At 42.2% G+C, this 19,910-nt stretch overlaps 1 protein-coding gene across 6 annotated transcripts in view; it reads right to left on the bottom strand.

The window, feature by feature from the left end:
- Positions 1–19,910, bottom strand: part of LOC127658375 (E3 ubiquitin-protein ligase UBR5) — an 81,355-nt gene that overhangs the window by 14,668 nt on the left and 46,777 nt on the right. For 5 of the 6 annotated variants that reach the window (XM_052147646.1, XM_052147645.1, XM_052147641.1 and 2 more), the window contains 11 exons: positions 16,404–16,550; positions 15,903–16,021; positions 13,378–13,510; positions 13,134–13,263; positions 10,917–11,077; positions 10,521–10,760; positions 10,305–10,428; positions 10,092–10,203; positions 3,320–3,451; positions 2,921–3,178; positions 42–310 (listed from right to left, as the gene is read on the bottom strand). In XM_052147646.1, the coding sequence (XP_052003606.1) occupies positions 42–310; positions 2,921–3,178; positions 3,320–3,451; positions 10,092–10,203; positions 10,305–10,428; positions 10,521–10,760; positions 10,917–11,077; positions 13,134–13,263; positions 13,378–13,510; positions 15,903–16,021; positions 16,404–16,550 (1,825 nt within the window). The remainder of the gene's footprint in view (positions 1–41; positions 311–2,920; positions 3,179–3,319; positions 3,452–10,091; positions 10,204–10,304; positions 10,429–10,520; positions 10,761–10,916; positions 11,078–13,133; positions 13,264–13,377; positions 13,511–15,902; positions 16,022–16,403; positions 16,551–19,910) is intronic. The other variant, XM_052147642.1, reaches the window with a different exon arrangement.

Genomic DNA, 19,910 nt, shown 5'->3' on the forward strand with positions numbered 1-19,910 from the left:
CAAAGACTAAGTTTGCTATTGGTAGAGGCTGAAACACTCACCTGCAGGTTAACAGCATCCTGATAGGTGAGTTTAACAGCAGCAGGGTACTGCGAGTAGACCAGGTGATTGTATTTGGGTATAAGGCTCATGAGGTCAGAGATCTGGCGTATGACGATGCTGTATGCTCGGGCCAGACTACTGGCGGACGTCAGGTAGCTGCTGGAGTTACTGGCCTCCAGCGCTGCAGCAGCTGCAGCTGCACTGGTGCTGATGGCGCTGCTGCGTCGCAGGTTTGATGGGTCGATGTAGATCAGGCCCGTGGAGCTCGCTGGAGGACATGCAGAGACCACAATTATTACCACTGATTTACAATTACTTGCACAGATGATTGCTATTACTACTACAGGCTGAGCAATATATATATATATACTGAGTTTAGCGCAATCAGGCCATTACATTTCCTTGATACATTGTCATTTGACTAGTTTCACCATCCATCCTGGTTTAGCAAATGTTTTAATATTTCTCATTTAAATTTCAGCAGCAAAAATAGTGTTCGAGTTCAATTAAGTTCGACAAGTTTCACTTTTGTGAATGAATCGGCTGAAAATGTCAGTTGTTGCATTGCCACTCAAAAACATGTGGAGGTTTAAACACGTTGTTCGTGCATTGAAATGTTTTAGTATGACGCATGTAGGTAAAAATGGTTGTTTAAATAAAAATTCAATATCGTTTATTATTATTTTATAACATCCATTATTAATAAAAAAAAAACTATTTTCTGGACTGACTTTGTTTTTTACAAACAACTACCAACATATCTTTATCTATCTATCTGTCTGTCTGTCTGTCTGTCTGTCTATCATCTATCTGTCTGTCTGTCTATCATCTATCTGTCTGTCTGTCATCTATCTGTCTGTCTGTCTGTCTATCATCTATCTGTCTGTCTGTCTATCATCTATCTGTCTGTCTGTCATCTATCTGTCTGTCTGTCTGTCATCTATCTGTCTGTCTATCATCTATCTGTCTATCTGTCTGTGTCTATCTGTCTATCTGTCTGTGTCTATCTGTCTGTCTGTCTATCATCTATCTATCTATCTGTCTGTCATATATCTGTCTGTCTGTCTGTCATCTATCTGTCTGTCTGTCATCTATCTATCTGTCTGTCATCTATCTATCTGTCTGTCTGTCTGTCATCTATCTGTCTGTCATCTATCTATCTGTCTGTCTGTCTATCATCTATCTGTCTGTCTGTCTATCTGTCTGTCTGTCTGTCTGTCATCCATCGGTCTGTCTGTCATCCATCGTCTGTCTAACTGTCTGTCTGTCATCTATCAGTCTGTCTAACTGTCTGTCTGTCATCTATCAGTCTGTCTAACTGTCTGTCTATCATCTACCTGTCGGTCTGTCTGTATCAGTCTGTCTGTCATCGGTCTGTCTGTCATCGGTCTGTCTGTCTGTCTATCATCCATCCGTCTGTCTGTCTATCATCTATCTATCGGTCTGTCTGTCTATCTATCATCCGTCTGTCTGTCTGTCTGTCTCTATCGGTCTGTCTGTCTATCTATCATCCGTCTGTCTGTCTGTCTGTCTATCATCGGTCTGTCTGTCTGTCTGTCTATCGGTCTGTCTGTCATCTATCTGTCTGTCTGTCTATCATCTATCTGTCTGTCTGTCCATCATCTATCTGTCTATCATCTATCGGTCTGTCTGTCCATCATCTATCTGTCTGTCTGTCCATCATCTGTCTATCATCGGTCTGTCCATCATCCATCTGTCTGTCTGTCCATCATCCATCTGTCTGTCTATCATTATCTGTCTATCATCGGTCTGTCTGTCTGTATCTATCTGTCTGTCCATCATCTATCTGTCTGTCTGTCCATCATCTATCTGTCTGTCTGTCCATCATCTATCTGTCTGTCTGTCCATCATCTATCTGTCCGTCTGTCCATCATCTATCTGTCCGTCTGTCTGTCTGTCTATCTGTCCATCGTCTATCTGTCTGTCTGTCCATCGTCTATCTGTCTGTCTGTCCATCGTCTATCTGTCTGTCTGTCCATCGTCTATCTGTCTGTCTGTCCATCGTCTATCTGTCTGTCTGTCCATCGTCTATCTGTCTGTCTGTCCATCGTCTATCTGTCCATCGTCTATCTGGCTGTCTGTCCATCGTCTATCTGTCTGTCTGTCCATCGTCTATCTGTCCATCGTCTATCTGTCTGTCTGTCCATCGTCTATCTGTCTGTCTGTCCATCGTCTATCTGTCTGTCTGTCCATCGTCTATCTGTCCATCGTCTATCTGTCTGTCTGTCCATCGTCTATCTGTCCATCGTCTATCTGTCTGTCTGTCCATCGTCTATCTGTCTGTCTGTCCATCGTCTATCTGTCTGTCTGTCCATCGTCTATCTGTCCATCGTCTATCTGGCTGTCTGTCCATCGTCTATCTGGCTGTCTGTCCATCGTCTATCTGGCTGTCTGTCCATCGTCTATCTGTCTGTCATCTATCTGTCTGTCTGTCATCTATCTATCTGTCTGTCTGTCTATCATCTATCTGTCTGTCTGTCATCTGTCTGTCTATCATCTATCTGTTTGTCTATCATCTATCTGTCTGTCTGTCTATGGATATATTTAAAAAAATATATATATATATATATATAAGATGACGATTAATCCAATTAATCGAGAAAGCCCTTCAAATACTCCAATATATAATGATCAAATAATTATCAATATAATGTATTATATTAAAATAATGCATTACATTATTATGGCAGATGAGTAAAGCATTGATAAAACAAAGTGGATTTAGAAGTCAATATATTTATTTGCACATTATTCTCCTACAGTCCACAGCAATCCATTTCAGAGATAGATTTATCCTGTCCTACACGAGTAACTCAAGGAAAGGAAGATTTTGTGACAGGTGAAGGGAGGTACCAACCAGCAGGTGTGGAAGAGCTGGATGGGGCTCCTCCAGCAGAGCGCTGGCTTGGTGTTGTGCGGACGGCCCACTGCATGGAGCGCGGCGCCTGGGCTGCACTGTTAGCGTGCGCCGAGCCTGTGGTTCTCTCCAACGGCTCGTCCAACAGGAACGTCTCCTGGTCCACGTCATCACTCTGACTGCTGCTGCTGTCCGAGTCACTGGAGTCATTCGACTGGGAGTCATCCTCTGAGAAGAACGCAGGAACACTGCTTGCACCTGCAGGAAACAGAGGAACACAAAACACACAGCACACACATTAATCCCAAAAACGAAAACTTGCTTAAGCAAACAACACTAATAAGACGGAAAACCACAATTACAGTAATTGCTGCAATTTTGTCAGTCAAATTAAAGCACCTGCTTCAGATCCAGCTGTGGCAGCGGTCACTACACTCCTACGGCCACTTGCGTTGTCCTGGTTGCTATGGTTACTCTCGCTGTCACTCTCCGTCTCAGCAGCAGCCAATAAATCCAGCTCCATGTCACTCCCTACAAGGTAAGAAGTAAATGACGGTTGGTGGCATCTGAATGAGCTGAACCTGCTCTACAGACGTTCGTGAACGGGGCGGCACGGGTCACACTGCATTTGCAGTTGCGTGCAGTGAGGACAAAGCAACAGGAAACTGCTGAATATTGGTGTAGGAAACATTGGCATGTAATCTAAAAATAACCAGAGCGTAGAAGTTTTCAAATCCCTTGCTAATGCCAACTATAGTGATGTCAAAAGTACCGGTGTTCATATTATTGTATGAACATTCTTGATGTTTATATTGCAAAGCTTTTGAAATAATCATAACATAAATGTACAGCAGGTGTCTGCAACTTTTCTGACACGTTTAATTTTTTAACAGTTCCATACCCCACACTTAATAATAACAAAAGACAGATAGATAGACAAACAGACAGACCCTGTCCATGCAGAATAAAACCATTTTTATAAGGTTAATAAAATGGATTCTTCATCTCATGCGAGTGATCAATGTTATACATATATTTTAAAATGACATTTCATTAGGAGTAAAACTTTTCAATGAGGAAAACAATGACTGAGTGCACCTTTAATTATGTTGATTTGAGAGTCACTGGTGTGTGTGTGTGTGTGTGTGTGTGTATATGAGTGTGAGAGAGAGTGAGTGAGTGTGTGAGAGAAAATGTGAGAGAGTGCGTGTGTGTGTGTGTATGAGTGTGAGAGAGAGAGTGAGTGAGTGTGTATATGAGTGTGAGAGAGAGTGAGTGAGTGTGTGTATGAGTGTGAGAGAGAGAGTGAGTGAGTGTGTATATGAGTGTGAGAGAGAGTGTGTGTGTGTGTGTATATGAGTGTGAGAGAGAGTGAGTGAGTGAGTATATGAATGTGTGAGTGTATGAGTGTGAGAGAGTGTGTGTATATGTGAGAGAGAGAGCGAATGAGTGAGAGTGTGTGTGTGAATGTGTGAGAGAAAATGTGAGAGAGCGTGTGAGTGTGAGAGAGAGAGAGTGAATGAGTGAGTGAGTGAGTGAGTGTGTGTGAATGTGTGAGAGAAAATGTGAGTGTGTGTGAGTGTGAGAGAGTGAGTGAGTGAGTGAGTATATGAGTGTGTGAGAGAGTGTGTGTGTGTATGAGTGTGAGAGAGAGAGAGTGAATGAGTGAGTGAGTGAGTGTGTGTGTGTGAATGTGTGAGAGAAAATGTGAGAGAGTGTGTGTGTGTGTGTGAGTGTGTGTATGAGTGTGTGTGTGTGTGTGTGTGTGAGAGAGAGTGCTTGTGAGAGAGAGTGTGTGTGCGTGTGAAAATGTGAGAGAGTCCGTGTGAGAGAGAGTGTGTGTGTATATGAGTGTGAGAGAGAGAAAGAGTGTGAGAGTGTGTGTGTGTATGAGTGTGAGTGTGAGAGAGTATGTGTGTGTTTGTGTCTGAGAGAGTGAAATCCATCATATCAAAGTCCAATCTTTACCTTTGTGCCATCTATATCCCACCCCACGACTCTCCCTATTACGAAGAGCAAAGCTTTCCAACATTACAGGCTGATATCTTACACTTTCAGTCCAGAGGAGATATCCTCATCTGCAGAGACTTAAACGCCAGAACAGGGCGAGAAATTGATTATGTAAATATTGTAGATAATGACCACATCCTCAATGACACCACGTTTCATTCCTCATTGAATATCACACCGAGAAACAGCTACGATAATTCAGTGAACATTAATGGAAAACAAATGTTAAAACTCTGTAAAGGTTTAGGAATCTACATCATCAACGGCAGAACTCGTGGAGATACATTAGGTAGATTCACTTACTGCTCCAGATTAGGAACCAGTGTGGTAGATTATTCAATAACAGATATTGACCCAAGCTTTATTAATGCCTTCACAGTCAGACCTCAGCTCCCGATCTCCGATCACTGCCAAACTGTGCTTTATTTGAAACCCCCGTATGAAATAACGAAAACCTCTCCACTTGAATCTGAAAAACTGTTTCCTCTGAAACCTAAACTTAAATGGAATCAATCCAACTCGGATCAATTCAAAGAAAATATGAACAGTCCTACTATATCAAAAATGCTGGATGAATTTATGTCCATTGATTTCACTTTAGATATTAATGGAGTAAATTTAGCAACAAAAAACGTAAATTACATATTCAAAACATTGATAACTCTATCTAACATTAAACCGCAAAGCAAACATAAAACGCATCAACAGAGAATGAGAAAGGATGTCTGGTTCGATGATGAATGTGCCGGTCTCAGAAAAAAACTGAGGAGACGCTCTAACAAAAAGCACAAAGATCCATCCAGCCAGACATTACGGCTCTCTTATTCAGACTGTCTGCAAAATTACAAAAGAGAAAAATATTTTAACCTCTTAAGATCCTTGCCATTTTTGGGGATTTCCGCCTGGATTTGGCCTACCCAAATTAAAAAGCTTCCCATTCCCACATACTTTGGCCTAAATACACAGTTTTGGTGTCATTTTACAGGAAACCCTTTGAAGTTGCATAAAACACTGCTAAAAATAAAAAAAATTAAATATATGTTGTCTGAACAGTAATAACCCTCCTAAAAAAAGAGAGCTTTTTGATTTTTTTTATATAAATTCATTTTTGAAAGTGTTATAACTCAAGCCCTGTAAACCCTAGCAGCAAGCAGACAGTTTTGGCTGTTTCCACTAGATGTCAGCAAATACCTGAAAAAGGAATTTTGTCTGTATCATGTTTTATTTAATATCTATTTCAATTTATTTGAAGGGAGGAATATTACCTTTTTTTGGTGTACTTTCCGCCTACCCAAATCTAAAGTCTCCCCATACCCATATACAGTGCTATAAATGCAAAATCCCAGTGTAATTTTACAGAAAACCCTTTGTCATTACATAAAACACTGTTGAAAGTGGTAAATATGCGCTCAGGTGTCTGGTGAGACGCGTCTGTGTGTTTTGGGCACGTAACCTACCCAGTGATCACTTCACAGTCTGGATGCAATATCACAGCCCCTGATTGGTCTATTTGATCTTGAGAGACATTGCCGGAAAGCGGAGGGTCTAAGCTTTACAGCAATATATGCTTTATCCGGATCGGATGTTTACATATTTTCCTGGATTGTTGAATATCATATAACATTACTTTGTGGTGTTTCTGCACTCGCGTGACATATCGAGGGATTACTTGGGCACACAACCACAGAAAACACTGAAAAACGGCTCATTTTGCAGAGAATAACCTAAGGTAAAGGATTATGTAGCATTTGTGGCTAACTGTGCTGTCTAGTGCGAGTAGCACGGCAAATATTCAATAATTTCACTTGTATGATTGTATACTTCATGATTCATTCGAAGTGTATTAGATATGTGATTATACCTCAATAAAAAGACTTATTGGAACTTCTTACTGGCAATGAGAGCTTTCATTTGATACATGGTTTGTACATGTGCGTCATATTTGAGCGATACGAGAAATATGCATATTCAAAAACGCACATAATTATGACACGACTTTTGATGGGTGGAACTATGTAATTTATTGTAAATAAGTTACTTAGTGTAAAACAAATGCCAAAGTGATGCATATCTCAAGAAAGTAGACATTCTAAGCTTTCAAATGGTACCAGATATGAGCTCATAACTCCTCCGCATACATTTAAAATTGGAAGTACATTATTACTGACGTCATTTTAAATCCCGGAACCGGGATCGTGGATTTTTAACTGAGTCAAAATCGATGAAATTGGTGATTCGGTAGATCAAAATACTTTCTGGAACCTTTATAAAAAACTAGAAAAACCCAAATTAAGAGATGTCACTCCAGAATGGCACAATTTGGAAATTTTACTTTGAAAATTTGTATCGAAAAATTGCACCAGCTGACCTTAACCAACCTCAGAGTAAAATAAAGAAAACATTAGAAGACTTGGAGAAAACAATTAAAAATTATCAAAATCCATTAGATAAATATATAACAATATCTGAAATATTAGAACATATAAAACATCTTAAAGAAAGCATGTGGACAAGATCACATTAGTAACGAAATGCTTAAACTCAGCAGTCCCAGCATGATCCAAACTTTAGCCAAATTATTTAATTTGGTGTTGTGGTCCGGAAGCGTCCCTGAGAGCTGGTCTGAGGGACTCATCACACCCATATTCAAGAAAGGTGATCGATTCGACCCCAATAGTTATCGCGGCATCAGTGTGGGCAGTGCTTTAGGAAAACTGTTCTGCAGCATCACAAACAGACGCATCGTTTCACACATTTCATCCCACAACATTTTAAATAAAGCACAAATTGGCTTTTTACCAAAACACCACACATCCAACCACATCTATTCCCTTCACACTCTCATCAACAAAAACCTCAAGGACAAACAAAGACAAATATTTGATATTATTAAATCTCTGTACAGCAACAGCAAAAGTGCTGTGAAAATCAGTGACCACAGAAGCGCGTTCTTCCAGCAGGGCCGTGGAGTCTGAGCCCGACTCTATTCAACATCTACATCAATGATCTGGCATCAGCGCTGGAGAGCTTGACTGTACCTGGTCTCACTCTACACCACACACAGGCCAGGGGTCAGGGGTCAGAGGTCAGATGTCTGCTGTACGTGGATGATCTGGTCCTGCTGTCCCGCACACCTGAGGGTTCTTCAGCAGAGCCTGTCCCTGCTGGAACAGTACTGTCAAGACTGGGCCCTGACAGTCAACCTGGACAAAACCAGAGTCATGGTGTTCCAGAAGAAGGCCCGATCTCAGGCACACAAACAGTTCCTGTATAAAGGCCAGGTCCTGCAGCACAGCACGAGCTATAGCTATCTGGGTATCGACATCAGCGCCTCGGGACGCTTTGGTCTGGCTGTCAAAACTCTGAGTGAAAAGGCACGGAGGGCTTTCTATGCTATAAAGTCACGATGCGGACACTTAAAATGACCCATTAAAACCTGGATCAAATTATATAATTCAATAATTAAACCAATTATTTTATATGGATGTGAAATTTGGGGACCAGTACTAAATTTTAAAAATTGGGATAAAACACCAGTAGAAAAATTACAATTGGAAATTGCCAAAAATATTTTAGGGGTCCACAGAAACACGTCCACTGCCGCCTGCAGGGCCGAAGCTAGGCCTGTACCCGCTGAACATCGAGATCCAGAAGAGATGTGTTCAGTTCTGGCATCACCTCCATCAGTCTGATCCAGAGTCAGTGCAATATAAAGCCCTCCTCGCCAATGAATCCTCAGCAGAACCTCATCCTCTGAACACACTCGCTCTTCAACTCGTCCATCAGACTATACTCCCTATTGACCACAGCTACAGCCCCAAAATTATTATTAAAGAAATCCACACAAATCTAAAAGACACTCATGATAAATCATTAAAAGCACATTTTGACCTCCAGAATAAACTCCAATGTTACTCGACCCTCAATAGAACCACTAAATTGGCCAGTTATCTATTTATTAAACATTTTAAAGAAAGACAAATCCTCTCCAAATACAGATGAAGTGACCATGACCTAGAGATAGAGAGAGGAAGACGTAGACAAACATGGACAGAGAGAGAGCAGAGGATCTGTAGACACTGTGATCTACAGCACATAGAGGATGAGGAACACTTTCTGCTCTTTTGCTCTTAATATAACAATATAAGAGAAACGTCTCTGCCCAAATTTGAAGCCTTGATCCCATCATTCTATGAACTGAGTGACACTGAACAAATGTCCTTCTTACTCGGAGAAGATGATAATACAGCTGCACTAGCGGCTAAATATGTGCTAGCTATTCACAACGCCAGAGACAGCTAATTCTCTAGAGTGACCCAATGTATTTATTTATGCAGTGTGTGTATATTTATTTATCCATCTATTTACAATGCTACATGTGACATGATTTATACATATATGTTTTGTTTGTTTGTCTGTTTGTTTTATTAGTTATATATAATATGTTGATGCTTTGGCAACATTGTGTTACACAGTCATGCTAATAAAGCAAATTTGAAATTGAAATTGAATTGAGTGTGTGTGTGCGCAAGAGAGTGTGTGTGTGTGTGTGTGTATATGAGTGGAGAGAGTGTGTGTGAGCGTGTGTGTGTGTGTATGAGTGTGTGAGAGAGAGAGAGAGAGTGTGTGTGTGTGTGTGAGAAAGAGTGTGTGTGTTTGTGTGTCTGAGAGAGTGTTTGTGTGTGTGTAAGAGTGTGTGAGTGTGTGTAGGCAGGTTTGTGTGGTTTACGAGGAATTTTTTTTAGGTTAAAACTGGTAACTACAAGGGTATTATACTATAAATGTGGTTTATGAGGACATTTGTAGTGTCCCAATAATTTAAATCACAAAAAAAAAAACATACTAAATGTTTTATTGAAAATGTAAAAATGCAGAAAGTTTTTTTTGTGAGATTTAGGGGATAGAATCTATAGTTCGAACAGTATAAAAACCATTATGTCTATGGAGAGCCCTCATAATGATAGCTGCACCGACGTGTGTGTGTGTGTGTGTGTGTGTGTGTGTGTGTGTGTGTGTGTGTGTGTGTCATTAAGGACCATGAATGCCAACTTGATAATCTCCCCCCCCCCCGAGGGCCGCAGACCCCCTGTTGATAAATCAGCAAGTCACGCAATTAATTCGATTCAAATTGTAGTCAACTGACAGACATAATTATGCTCACCATCCTCATCATGTTCATCATGCCGTCCTTCAGCCTCTGTGTTCTCCTCCCCCTGCTCCTCCTGGTCGTCATGGTGATCCTCCTCACCTGCAACACCCTCCACCACCTCCACCTGAGCAGGATAGCACACTTAATACCTATTATCTCTAAAACCATGCTCAGGAGAAAGCTCCTTGCTTGGATGCAGTTATGCTACAAGCAAGTGTTTTTCACCTCTTCTACATCAGCAGACACGATATCATCCTGCTCCTCGTCACGGCCACGGGCCGTCTGAGATTGGCTGCTCCGGCGGGGCTGTGGGTTCCTGATGATGTATGAAGATGCAGACTGACTGGAACTGAAAGCCACAAGCAGATATCAGCTAAAATGTTCGATAACGTTGAAGCTGTTGTTGTACACACATTTATCAAGTTCCAAATGAAAACTCACCTGCTGGACTGATCTGGAGAGGGTCGTGGTGGGAGGGGCTCCACGGAGAAGAGCTCTTCACTGCCCTGTACGGCATCAATGCTGGTGCTGGCCAAAGTGAAGGGCGCCGTGGGGCGGGCGATGCCCATCCGTACCGGCACAATCAGGGACTCGGCCACATTACAGAGCTCTTCCACCGCGTACGGCAACAGAGCCTGGAACACACGTCTGCACTTCCCGATCGGCTGAGGGATGAAGTTGCTGAAGAGAAGCACGGAGAGAGAAATGGTGTGACTTATCGTCCAAGAATGTGTATGAGGGTTCATTTTGATTTCATATTGGCATGAAAATGCCCTTTTCACTCATCGGTATGACTGACTACAGGAAAAAGCAAAAAGGTCAGTAAGACAGTCATACTTTTTCTTCTTGGAAGATGCCATCTCCACGCTGAGAATGACAAACACTCTAGCCACAGATCGCAGGAACCTCCGTGTGACGGTGATGGCCTCCTCCCGGCGGCCAGGGGTGTATTTATTCTGAAGCTCTTTCACCAGAGTTCCTAACAACGTGTCAATAAACTGGATGACAACAAGAGCCAGAGGAGACAGTTAGGTGCAAGTACTCATTGTTTATGAATAGTCATTAATCAGGGATGTCCCGACACCATATTTGTATTTTTTTAGAACGAGTACCGATTTATTAAAATGACATTTCATTTGGAGTAAAACTTTGCTATGAGGAAAACAATGACTGAGTGCATTTTTAATTATGTTGATTTGAGTCACTGTCTTGTGTGTGTTTGAGTGAGAGTGTGTGTGTGTGTGTATGTGTGAGATTGTGTGTGTGTGTGTGTGAGAGATTGTGAGTGTGTGTGCGTGTGAGAGAGAGAGCGTGTGAGTGTGAGAGAGAGTGCGTGTGAGTGTGAGAGAGAGTATGTGTATGAGTGTGAGTGTGTGTGAGAGAGAGAGTGTGAGTATGTGTGTGTGTGTGTGTGTATATGAGTGTGTGTGTGAGAGAGAGAGAGCGTGTGTGTGTGAGTGTATGTGTATGAGTGTGTGTGAGAGAGAGAAAGTGTGAGTGTGTGTGAGAGTGTGTGTGTGTGTGTGTGAGAGAGATTGTGTGTGTGTATGTGTGTGTGAGAGATTGTGAGAGTGTGTGTGTGTGTATGTGTGTGTGAGAGAGAGAGAGAGAGAAAGAGTGTGTGTATGTGAGAGAGTGTGTGTGTGTATGTGTGTGTGAGAGATTGTGAGAGTGTGTGTACCAATTTGATTATTAAACCGCAAAAAGCTGCTACTTAAATAAATGTGTTCTGTATGTGCCTCGTGCTTCAACATGAATTAGCGCTCCGCTCGCTGTCATCTGATGCAAACAAGGCGCGCGATGCTCACGACGGTGTTTTCGGTGTATGAGTCAGCCGGTGTCAGCACACATTCACATGCTCGCATTTGAAGCACACGCAAACAACATATTTATCTGATTCGATCTCAGCCTTCGTGGTTTAACTAGTGGTTGACCGATATATCGGCGAGGCAAATAAATCGGCATAGGTATCTATAGCTAGGTATTTCCATTAGGGATGCACCTGGATCGGTATCGGCTCCGAAACTGAAGCTTTTAAATGGAGCGGGTAACGGTCCGACGAGCCCGATCCAAATCCGATACTGTGTGTTAGTCATGTTCGTTACGGTCAAGCTCCAAATATGACATAAAAGATCCATAAAAACACCATTAAAGCAGTTCATGAGTCGTGCATTTCATTCAAAGCCGCTTGAAGACGTGCGATAGCTCTGTGAATCACAAAAGACTGATTTTAATAAGTACATATATAGTATGTTCAGCGCCAGAGCATTAGTGAATTTTGCTGCTCTGTTGACACACACTCACGCACAGGCTGGTGATGCACTCGCGACTATTTTTAGCCTTCGCGCGGTGCACGATATTTGAGCGCTAGTCACGAACATCCTCTCAGATGTAGATGCTCAATAGTTCATCATATGCAATTCGAACAGCAACGGAGAAGCATTTGACCAGAATTTGAATAAAAAGCGAATTAAACTACAGTGAACTTGCTACAAACAGACATATACAGGACGTCCCGGAGACTTCAGAATGTCAAAATAAAAGCGTGAGGGTTTAAAAGTTAAAAGTGCACGATTGAGATGCATTACGGTTGTATTTAAAATGAAAAGTCAATAGGAATAATATTAATAACTATTTATTGTCATCATAAATCGTTATAAATTGTAAACAAATACTAAAGTTGAATGGGTTCAAAAATAACCGTGTGAATGAAATGTGGACTGATGTCTTACAACTAAATCTGAACCCTTTAAAGTCCAGATGCAAGTTGAAAAAATAAATAAATGTATAAAAAAGGCTAAAATAAAAGACTACTGATGACTTGAAGAATTACTGTTAATTTAGCTGCTACATTATCCAGTATACTAGTTAATAATAAAGTGTTTCTTAATAAGTGATACATTTATATTGAAATAATGTGTCGTTTGAGGTTTGTGTTTCCTTTGTATATATATATATATATAAAAGAGTACTCCCAATTAGTTCCACACAATAATGTGCATCCCTAAATTCCATGACGTGGGAACCCTGATTAGAGCCATTTCTGGCACTCACGGTGATGTCTGGTGCGCACTTGACGATAAGGCAGTGCGTGAAACAGTCCAGTCTGATGGTGCCACTCTGCTGGTTCAGATACATCTGTTCTTCAGGTAAGAGGTGAGCGATTCTGCTGCTGGCGCTGAGTCTGAAAGAATTCAACACGGGGCACGTTACCTCAAAGATGTCGTAAAAGCTGAATGTGCAACAACGCTATCGCTATCGCCTCAACTCTCTGAATGTGAAAAGTTCTATTACGGACACTAACGGGTCTTTGTTCTCCTGAGAGCCGAACATGATCATGGACTTCAGGGCATTCCAGTCCTGTAGGACACGCTCAAGAGCCAGCTGAGCGAACCGCGGAGGTTCCAGATCGTGATCCGGCATATCGGAGTCTAAGAGAAACAGAGAGATTCATTACACAACATGAAGTCAAAAATAACGGCAATGATCTCTCATTAAATGCACTGAACATGAATTGTACACAATAAGACTGTAATAAAGTGTAAATGCAGAGGGATTGTTGGTTGGAGAGGGTCTCCGTTAGTGGGAGTTCCCATTCGCGGATAACGTGTAGCTCGCCGTCAAGTGGCCAGAGAGTAGTTCGCCAAAACTCTACATGCCACACTAACGTTTGTGTCTCGTCCAAGTGTGCCGCACAAGCCCTCAAACGTGAAGCCAAAATGTCTCGATCGCCCCCCGGTGGCTGGTCCTAGTATAGGTCATAAGCCCCGCCCCTCCCCATGTTATTCAACGGGACGTGAGACCAACTAAACAATTAAATTACACTTCACATATCTTTTTTCCAAAGATAGTTTCTGTCATTTACTGTCGTTTCTATCACGTTGATGTCATTTCAAGTGTTTGTTTTCAAAATAAGTTTGTTTTTAGTTATTTGATGCTATAAAAACGCTGCTGTGACATCATGATTGACAGCTGTGATTGACAGGTTCTCTGAGCTGAGTAGTCACTGAAGCACCAACTGACTTTTTTCGGGATCTTCGGAGGACTGAGGAGATTGGAGCTTTACAATTAATATCTAAATTTCTATAATTAATTATTTCACACCGTCATAAGTCAAAAGTGCAGGGGCGTGTGCTTGCGATTGATTCAGCGAGAATGAGGGCGGGGCCTTGATTTCGCGGCTTTACTTCATGCTCACTACTGCGCAGGTCTGGTCCCGAAATCGCAACTGCGCAGACTCAAGTCCCAAGATGTCAGCGCCATATCGGGACACTGGCGGCTTCAGTTCTCACCAATGGAAAAGAGTGAAGGGGCGTCGTCCATCTTTTTTTACAGTCTATGGTCTCGTTGTAACAACTAAACTACAGTGAGAATATTACAGTCCTGTATTTTATAACGGCATCGTGGCACATGGTGTGAAGAGTTGACTTGATAAAATTAGTCTGGCCTTACTTTACAGATCAGGATAGACGGTGTCTTATTGAGGCTAATGTTAATGATCAGTGGCCCTGAGGCAGAATCACCATTAAGACAACTAATGCAGAGTTTACACTATTTTAAGCCCCATTTTCGTTCTCCGACAGTTTGGTGGAGATCACCGACAAAAGCCTGAAATCGAGGGCAAATCGGAGCTCGCTCCCGTGAAAGACGTTCGCAATGTATGAACTATCAAAGACATTTGGACCCGTCTGCGATTCCAAATCGTGCAATGTAAAATGTGTTGAGTGAACACAACTGCAGCGTTGACCTATAGCCAATGAGAGAGCAAGAAACGGGACACGTGACGTGTCAGTGGGAGGAGTCCTGATGTACCTGCAACTGAGCATCAACTAGCATGAAGGTATCAAGAAAGTCTCATTGGACTGAAGAAATGGAGGATAAATTAGTGGAACATTGGCAGGAGCATCAGCGCCTATTTGACGTTCCTGAACTGTAGCACAACCGGGAGGAGAAAGAGAAGAGCTGGAGAGAAATTCCCAATTCTCTTGGGCGGTCAGGTCAGCAAATAGGTCGATTTTTCAGTATTTCATGCATTGTTGTGCTCTGGACTGTAACAGGGCAGCAGCGACTCGCAAGTGCTGTGCTCGGCGTTTGAAGTTGCATCGTTTATTCGAGCACGTTGTAAGACAGCAGGTAGTAGCGGTTTGTTCGGACTATCTAGTGGATCATACTCCTGGTTGACTTTCGGGGGTTTTCCACTGTGGATAGTACCTGGTACTTTTTTTTAGTACCACCTCGATCGAGGCTCCAAGTGAGCTGAGCCGATCCTAAATGTGTCGTCAAAACCCTGCAGATCACTGATTGGTCAGAGAGAATCGTCACTATCAGCGTTATTGCTATTAGCTAGATGGCAGGTTAGCTTACCCTCGTAACCGCGTCGTCACAACACAGCAATGTCCTCGTCTGCGCTTTGGTGTACGATTACCCAAACTCTCTGTATTTTGTCTTGCTGCCATCAGCCTGTATTTGTCGCGTTTAAAGGTGATGTCACGGCAGTAGAGGCGGCGCAACTATGACGATCAGCCTATAATGCCGCCCACGTTCAGGCGGCACGTGGAAAAGCAAGCTCAGAAAAGTAAAGCGAGTCGAGCTGTAACGTGTAGTGGGAAAGTGCCAATAGACTCCATTGTTGTTTGTACCAACTATATTATCTTTATGTTTGAGCTATATAAAGTGCACATGGTAGTAACTCAATTGCATGACACTTTTAAGAGGCTCTTTTCTTCTGGAGGTCATAAGCAAACTGGGACACTCTAGTTAAACGAAGCATCCCATTTTGTATGCTGGTCAATGGGTATGCCTTAGCCGTTTCCTAAAACACACCTTCAGCACTGGCGGCTTTCCGGTTCCGGTCCTCTCGGATGCGAGGTGGCCGATACTGACAGTGCTCCACGCTCTGCCTGGCAACAGTCTGCACCAGGAACAGCAAGATGTGCTCTCCCCTGACAGAGGGCAAAAACACAGTCAAAACTAGCTGATTTAGATCGTCATGAAGTGATGATTCGACTCCAAAACGAATCTCAATGCAGCTCAATTTTTCAGAACAATTCTTTTGCAAGTTAAGGTGGCTTGTCACTCAATTCAGTGTAAAGATTCAGCATAAATGCCATCCAAAAATGTGTGTGCTCAGATCTACAAATAGAAATATGCACGTATAATAACCTAGCATTAGAGCGGCCTTCACTCTGTGCAAGGCTACGTCCAAACCATTATGTTTTTCCTTTGGAAATTGATTTATTTTGCCACGATTAATGTGGACGTGGCCTAAAACACTTTAAAAGACGTAACAAGCTTGATGCTCTGCGACTCTGTTTTTGAACAAACCTGCTGTTCGGAGTGGTAACTAGATTAGTGGTGGTCAGCAGCCTGTAGAGCAGATCCAGGCGAGCTGCCTTCTGTCCAGCGATAAGCGTTTTGCATTTACACTTCTCCCAGCAGTCACAGTATGCAGTAGGAGAGGTTCGCTTCAGTCTGGATGGGAAACGAGAGAAAAATGGGAATGGCTGTTAATAAATGGCAGTCAAACTTCTGTGATAGACTTTACTATTGGGGTTTCGGAGATGCTGTGTGTGTCAAAATAAGTCATTTCAAATAAACTTTTGAACTTATTGTTTTCCCAACAAATTCCTTTCATGTGTTTTTCTGACCTCTTTGAATCCCAGAAGTAGAGGTCAACCGATCAGTAAGTATGTGCCCCCTTCTGTTTTACCCCAATGTTGGTTAATACATCAGTGTAACGTTGATTCAGGACTTTACTAGCTCCAGAAGAACATGACCTTAAAATTTAAATTGTCCCGCATAAGGTGACGTTTAGTCCAAACTCTCCCCCACAGTGTGTGCATGCAGGATATGGACAGAGATGAGAGCTATTCATTTAAGATGGAAAGATTTAGCTGGGATTTACAGTATTGAATATTAAGAATCTCGGCGAGTATTGATGCTGACTATCACCCCAGGAGTCGAGTTTGAATCCAGGACGTGCTGAGTGATTCCAGTCAGGTCTCCTTAGCAAACAAATTGGCCCGGTTGCTAGGGAGGGTAGAGTCACATGCGGTAACCTCCTCGTGGTCGCTATAATGTGAATCTCGCTCTCGGTGGGGCGTGTGGGGAGTTGTGCGTGGATGACGCGGAGAATAGCGTGAAGCGTCCACATTCGCTACGTCTCCGCGGTAACGCGCTCAACAAGTCACGTGATAAGATGCGCGGATTGACTGTCTCAGACACGGAGGCAACTGAGATTCGTCCTACGCCACCCGGATTGAGGCGACTTACTACGCCACCACGAGGACTGAGTGCGCATTGGGAATTGGGCGTTACAAATTTTTTGGGGGAAAAAAGTGCATTTATTGAAAAGGCTAATGCTATGCTTGTTATTATTTCTATGCTGATGATACCCCACATGGGAAAATAAATTATATGCAGCATTTAGCAGAGTACTGTCATTTTAAAAAGAACATTATTAAAGGGATAGTTTGCCCAAAAAATGAAAATTCTCTCATCATTTACTCTCCTTCATGCCATCCAAGAGGTGTATGAATTTATTTCTTCTGTAGAACACAAACTAAGATTTTTAGAAGAATATCTCAGCTCTGTAATGTCCGTACAATGCAAATGAATGGGTGCCAAAATTGACAAAAGTACTCCAGATGACCCTGGTGGTTAAATATTAAATTAAATCAAGTGATATGATATGTATGGGTGGGAGAAAAACCTTTTCGATATTTATTTTAACTATAAATTCTCCTCCCTGCTCATTCAATCTACACTTTAACTTTCACATTCTTCTTCTTCTGTTTTTGGTGATTTATATCCTTCATGCATATCGCCCCCTACTGGGCAGGGAGGAGAATTTATGATTAAAAAAATGACTTAATTTATCTTTTTCTCACCCACACCTATCATATTGTGTCTGAAGACATGGATTTAACTACTGGAGTCGTACGCAGGGATGGATTACTGACCGGGCCAATGGGTGCAGTGCACAGTAGCCCTTTGCTTTAAGGTTGCGCTATCCAGTTTGGCGATCCCACCACTCGAAAACCCATCAACAATGAAAACGATAATTAGCCCCAGGGCATTTGCAAGTCACAATCTGTCCCTGGTCGTATGGATTACTTTTAAGCTCCCTTAATGTGAATTATGGAGCTTTAAAATGTTGGCACCCATTCACTTGCATTGTACGGACCTACAGAGCTGAAATATTCTTCTAAAAACCAGAAGAAAGTCATACACATCTGGGATGTTAGGAGGGTGAGTAAATCATGAGAGAATTTTCATTTTTGGGTGATCTATCACTTTAACCGTTCTTGTATTTTATTCCAACCCAAAATGAAAGAAACCAAAATTAGTTTTCAATCCCAGGTTATTTTTGTAATAACTGAGACTTGGCTCCATCATTACAATGCTCAATATGGAAGTATTTGCCAAATTAACCTGTTTATTGCCAAAATATTCACCAGATTAATAGATATATATCTATCAGTGGCGTAACTACCGGCAGTGCAGGCGGGGAAGCTACACTGGGGCCCATGGTCTAAGGGGGCCCGTGATGACCAGGCCTACCTAAAAATGTTAAACTGTCTTCAATGTCTTCAACATACAATGCATGCAAACACCTTGTATTCATTTTTATCTGGACTACACACTGCACCTCATCCATGGCGACGTTTTTAAATTTTTTTAATCTAAACTTCTAAATTATAGTTTATAATAAACCTAACATCTTACCCAGTGGGGTGCATCTGATGACATGGTGCATCTGAGTGCAAATGTAGCGTCCGCCCTGAGCTATCACGGCTACCACTGAATTTGTTTCTCTGCGGTCCCAAACTTGTTTCTCCCTCCTGAAAAAAACGTCATCTCTACACTGCATTTTGAGAGTAAAGAGCTGCCAAGTATCGATGATGCAATGTCACAGTCACTCTCAGGTGCTGAGAAACCATAGAGCAACAGTGATACTATTATTGGGCTTCTCCAGCGTTAAAGTTCAACTGATCAAGCAAACTAATGTCTGTGATGTCGGCGGTTCGATTCCCGGCCCATATGCCAAAGTGTCCTTGGGCAAGTCAATGAACCCCAAGTTGCTCCCAATGGCAGACTAGCCCCTTGCATGGCAGCTCTGCCATCATTGGTGTATGAATGGATGAATGAGACGCAGTGTAAAGTGCTTTGAATACCGCTAAAGTTAAAAAGGCGCTATAGTGGAGACCATTTACTCATAGACAACAATTACAAAAGACTGCATGCTGTAATTGATGCTAAAGGGGTCAATGCACAGGATTAGAGGTGAAGTGTGTATTTTTGCCAAGCGTGCCGCAAAAGCCCTCAAAAGTGAAGCCAAAACGTCTCAATCGCCCCCCGGTGGCTGGTCCTAGTATAGGTCATAAACCCCGCCTCCCCATGTTATTCAACGGGACGTGAGACCAACTAAACAATTAAATTACACTTCACATATCTTTTTTCCAAAGATAGTTTCTGTCATTTACTGTCGTTTCTATCATGTTGATGCCATTTCAAGTGTTTGTTTTCAAAATAAGTTTGTTTTTAGTTATTTGATGCTATAAAAACGGTGCTGTGACATCATGATTGACAGCTGTGATTGACAGGTTCTCTGAGTGAAGTAGTCACTGAAGCACCAACGGACTTTTTTTCGGGACCGTCGGAGGACTGAGGAGATTGGAGCTTTAAATTTAATATCTAAATTTCTATAATTAATTATTTCACACCGCCATAAGTCAAAAGTGCAGGGGCGTGTGCTTGCGATTGATTCAGCGAGAGTGAGGGCGGGGCCTTGATTTCCCCGGCTTTACTTCCAGCTCACTACTGCGCAGG

This window comes from Xyrauchen texanus, chromosome 17 (assembly GCF_025860055.1).
Source record: "Xyrauchen texanus isolate HMW12.3.18 chromosome 17, RBS_HiC_50CHRs, whole genome shotgun sequence".
Classification (NCBI taxonomy): domain Eukaryota; kingdom Metazoa; phylum Chordata; class Actinopteri; order Cypriniformes; family Catostomidae; genus Xyrauchen; species Xyrauchen texanus.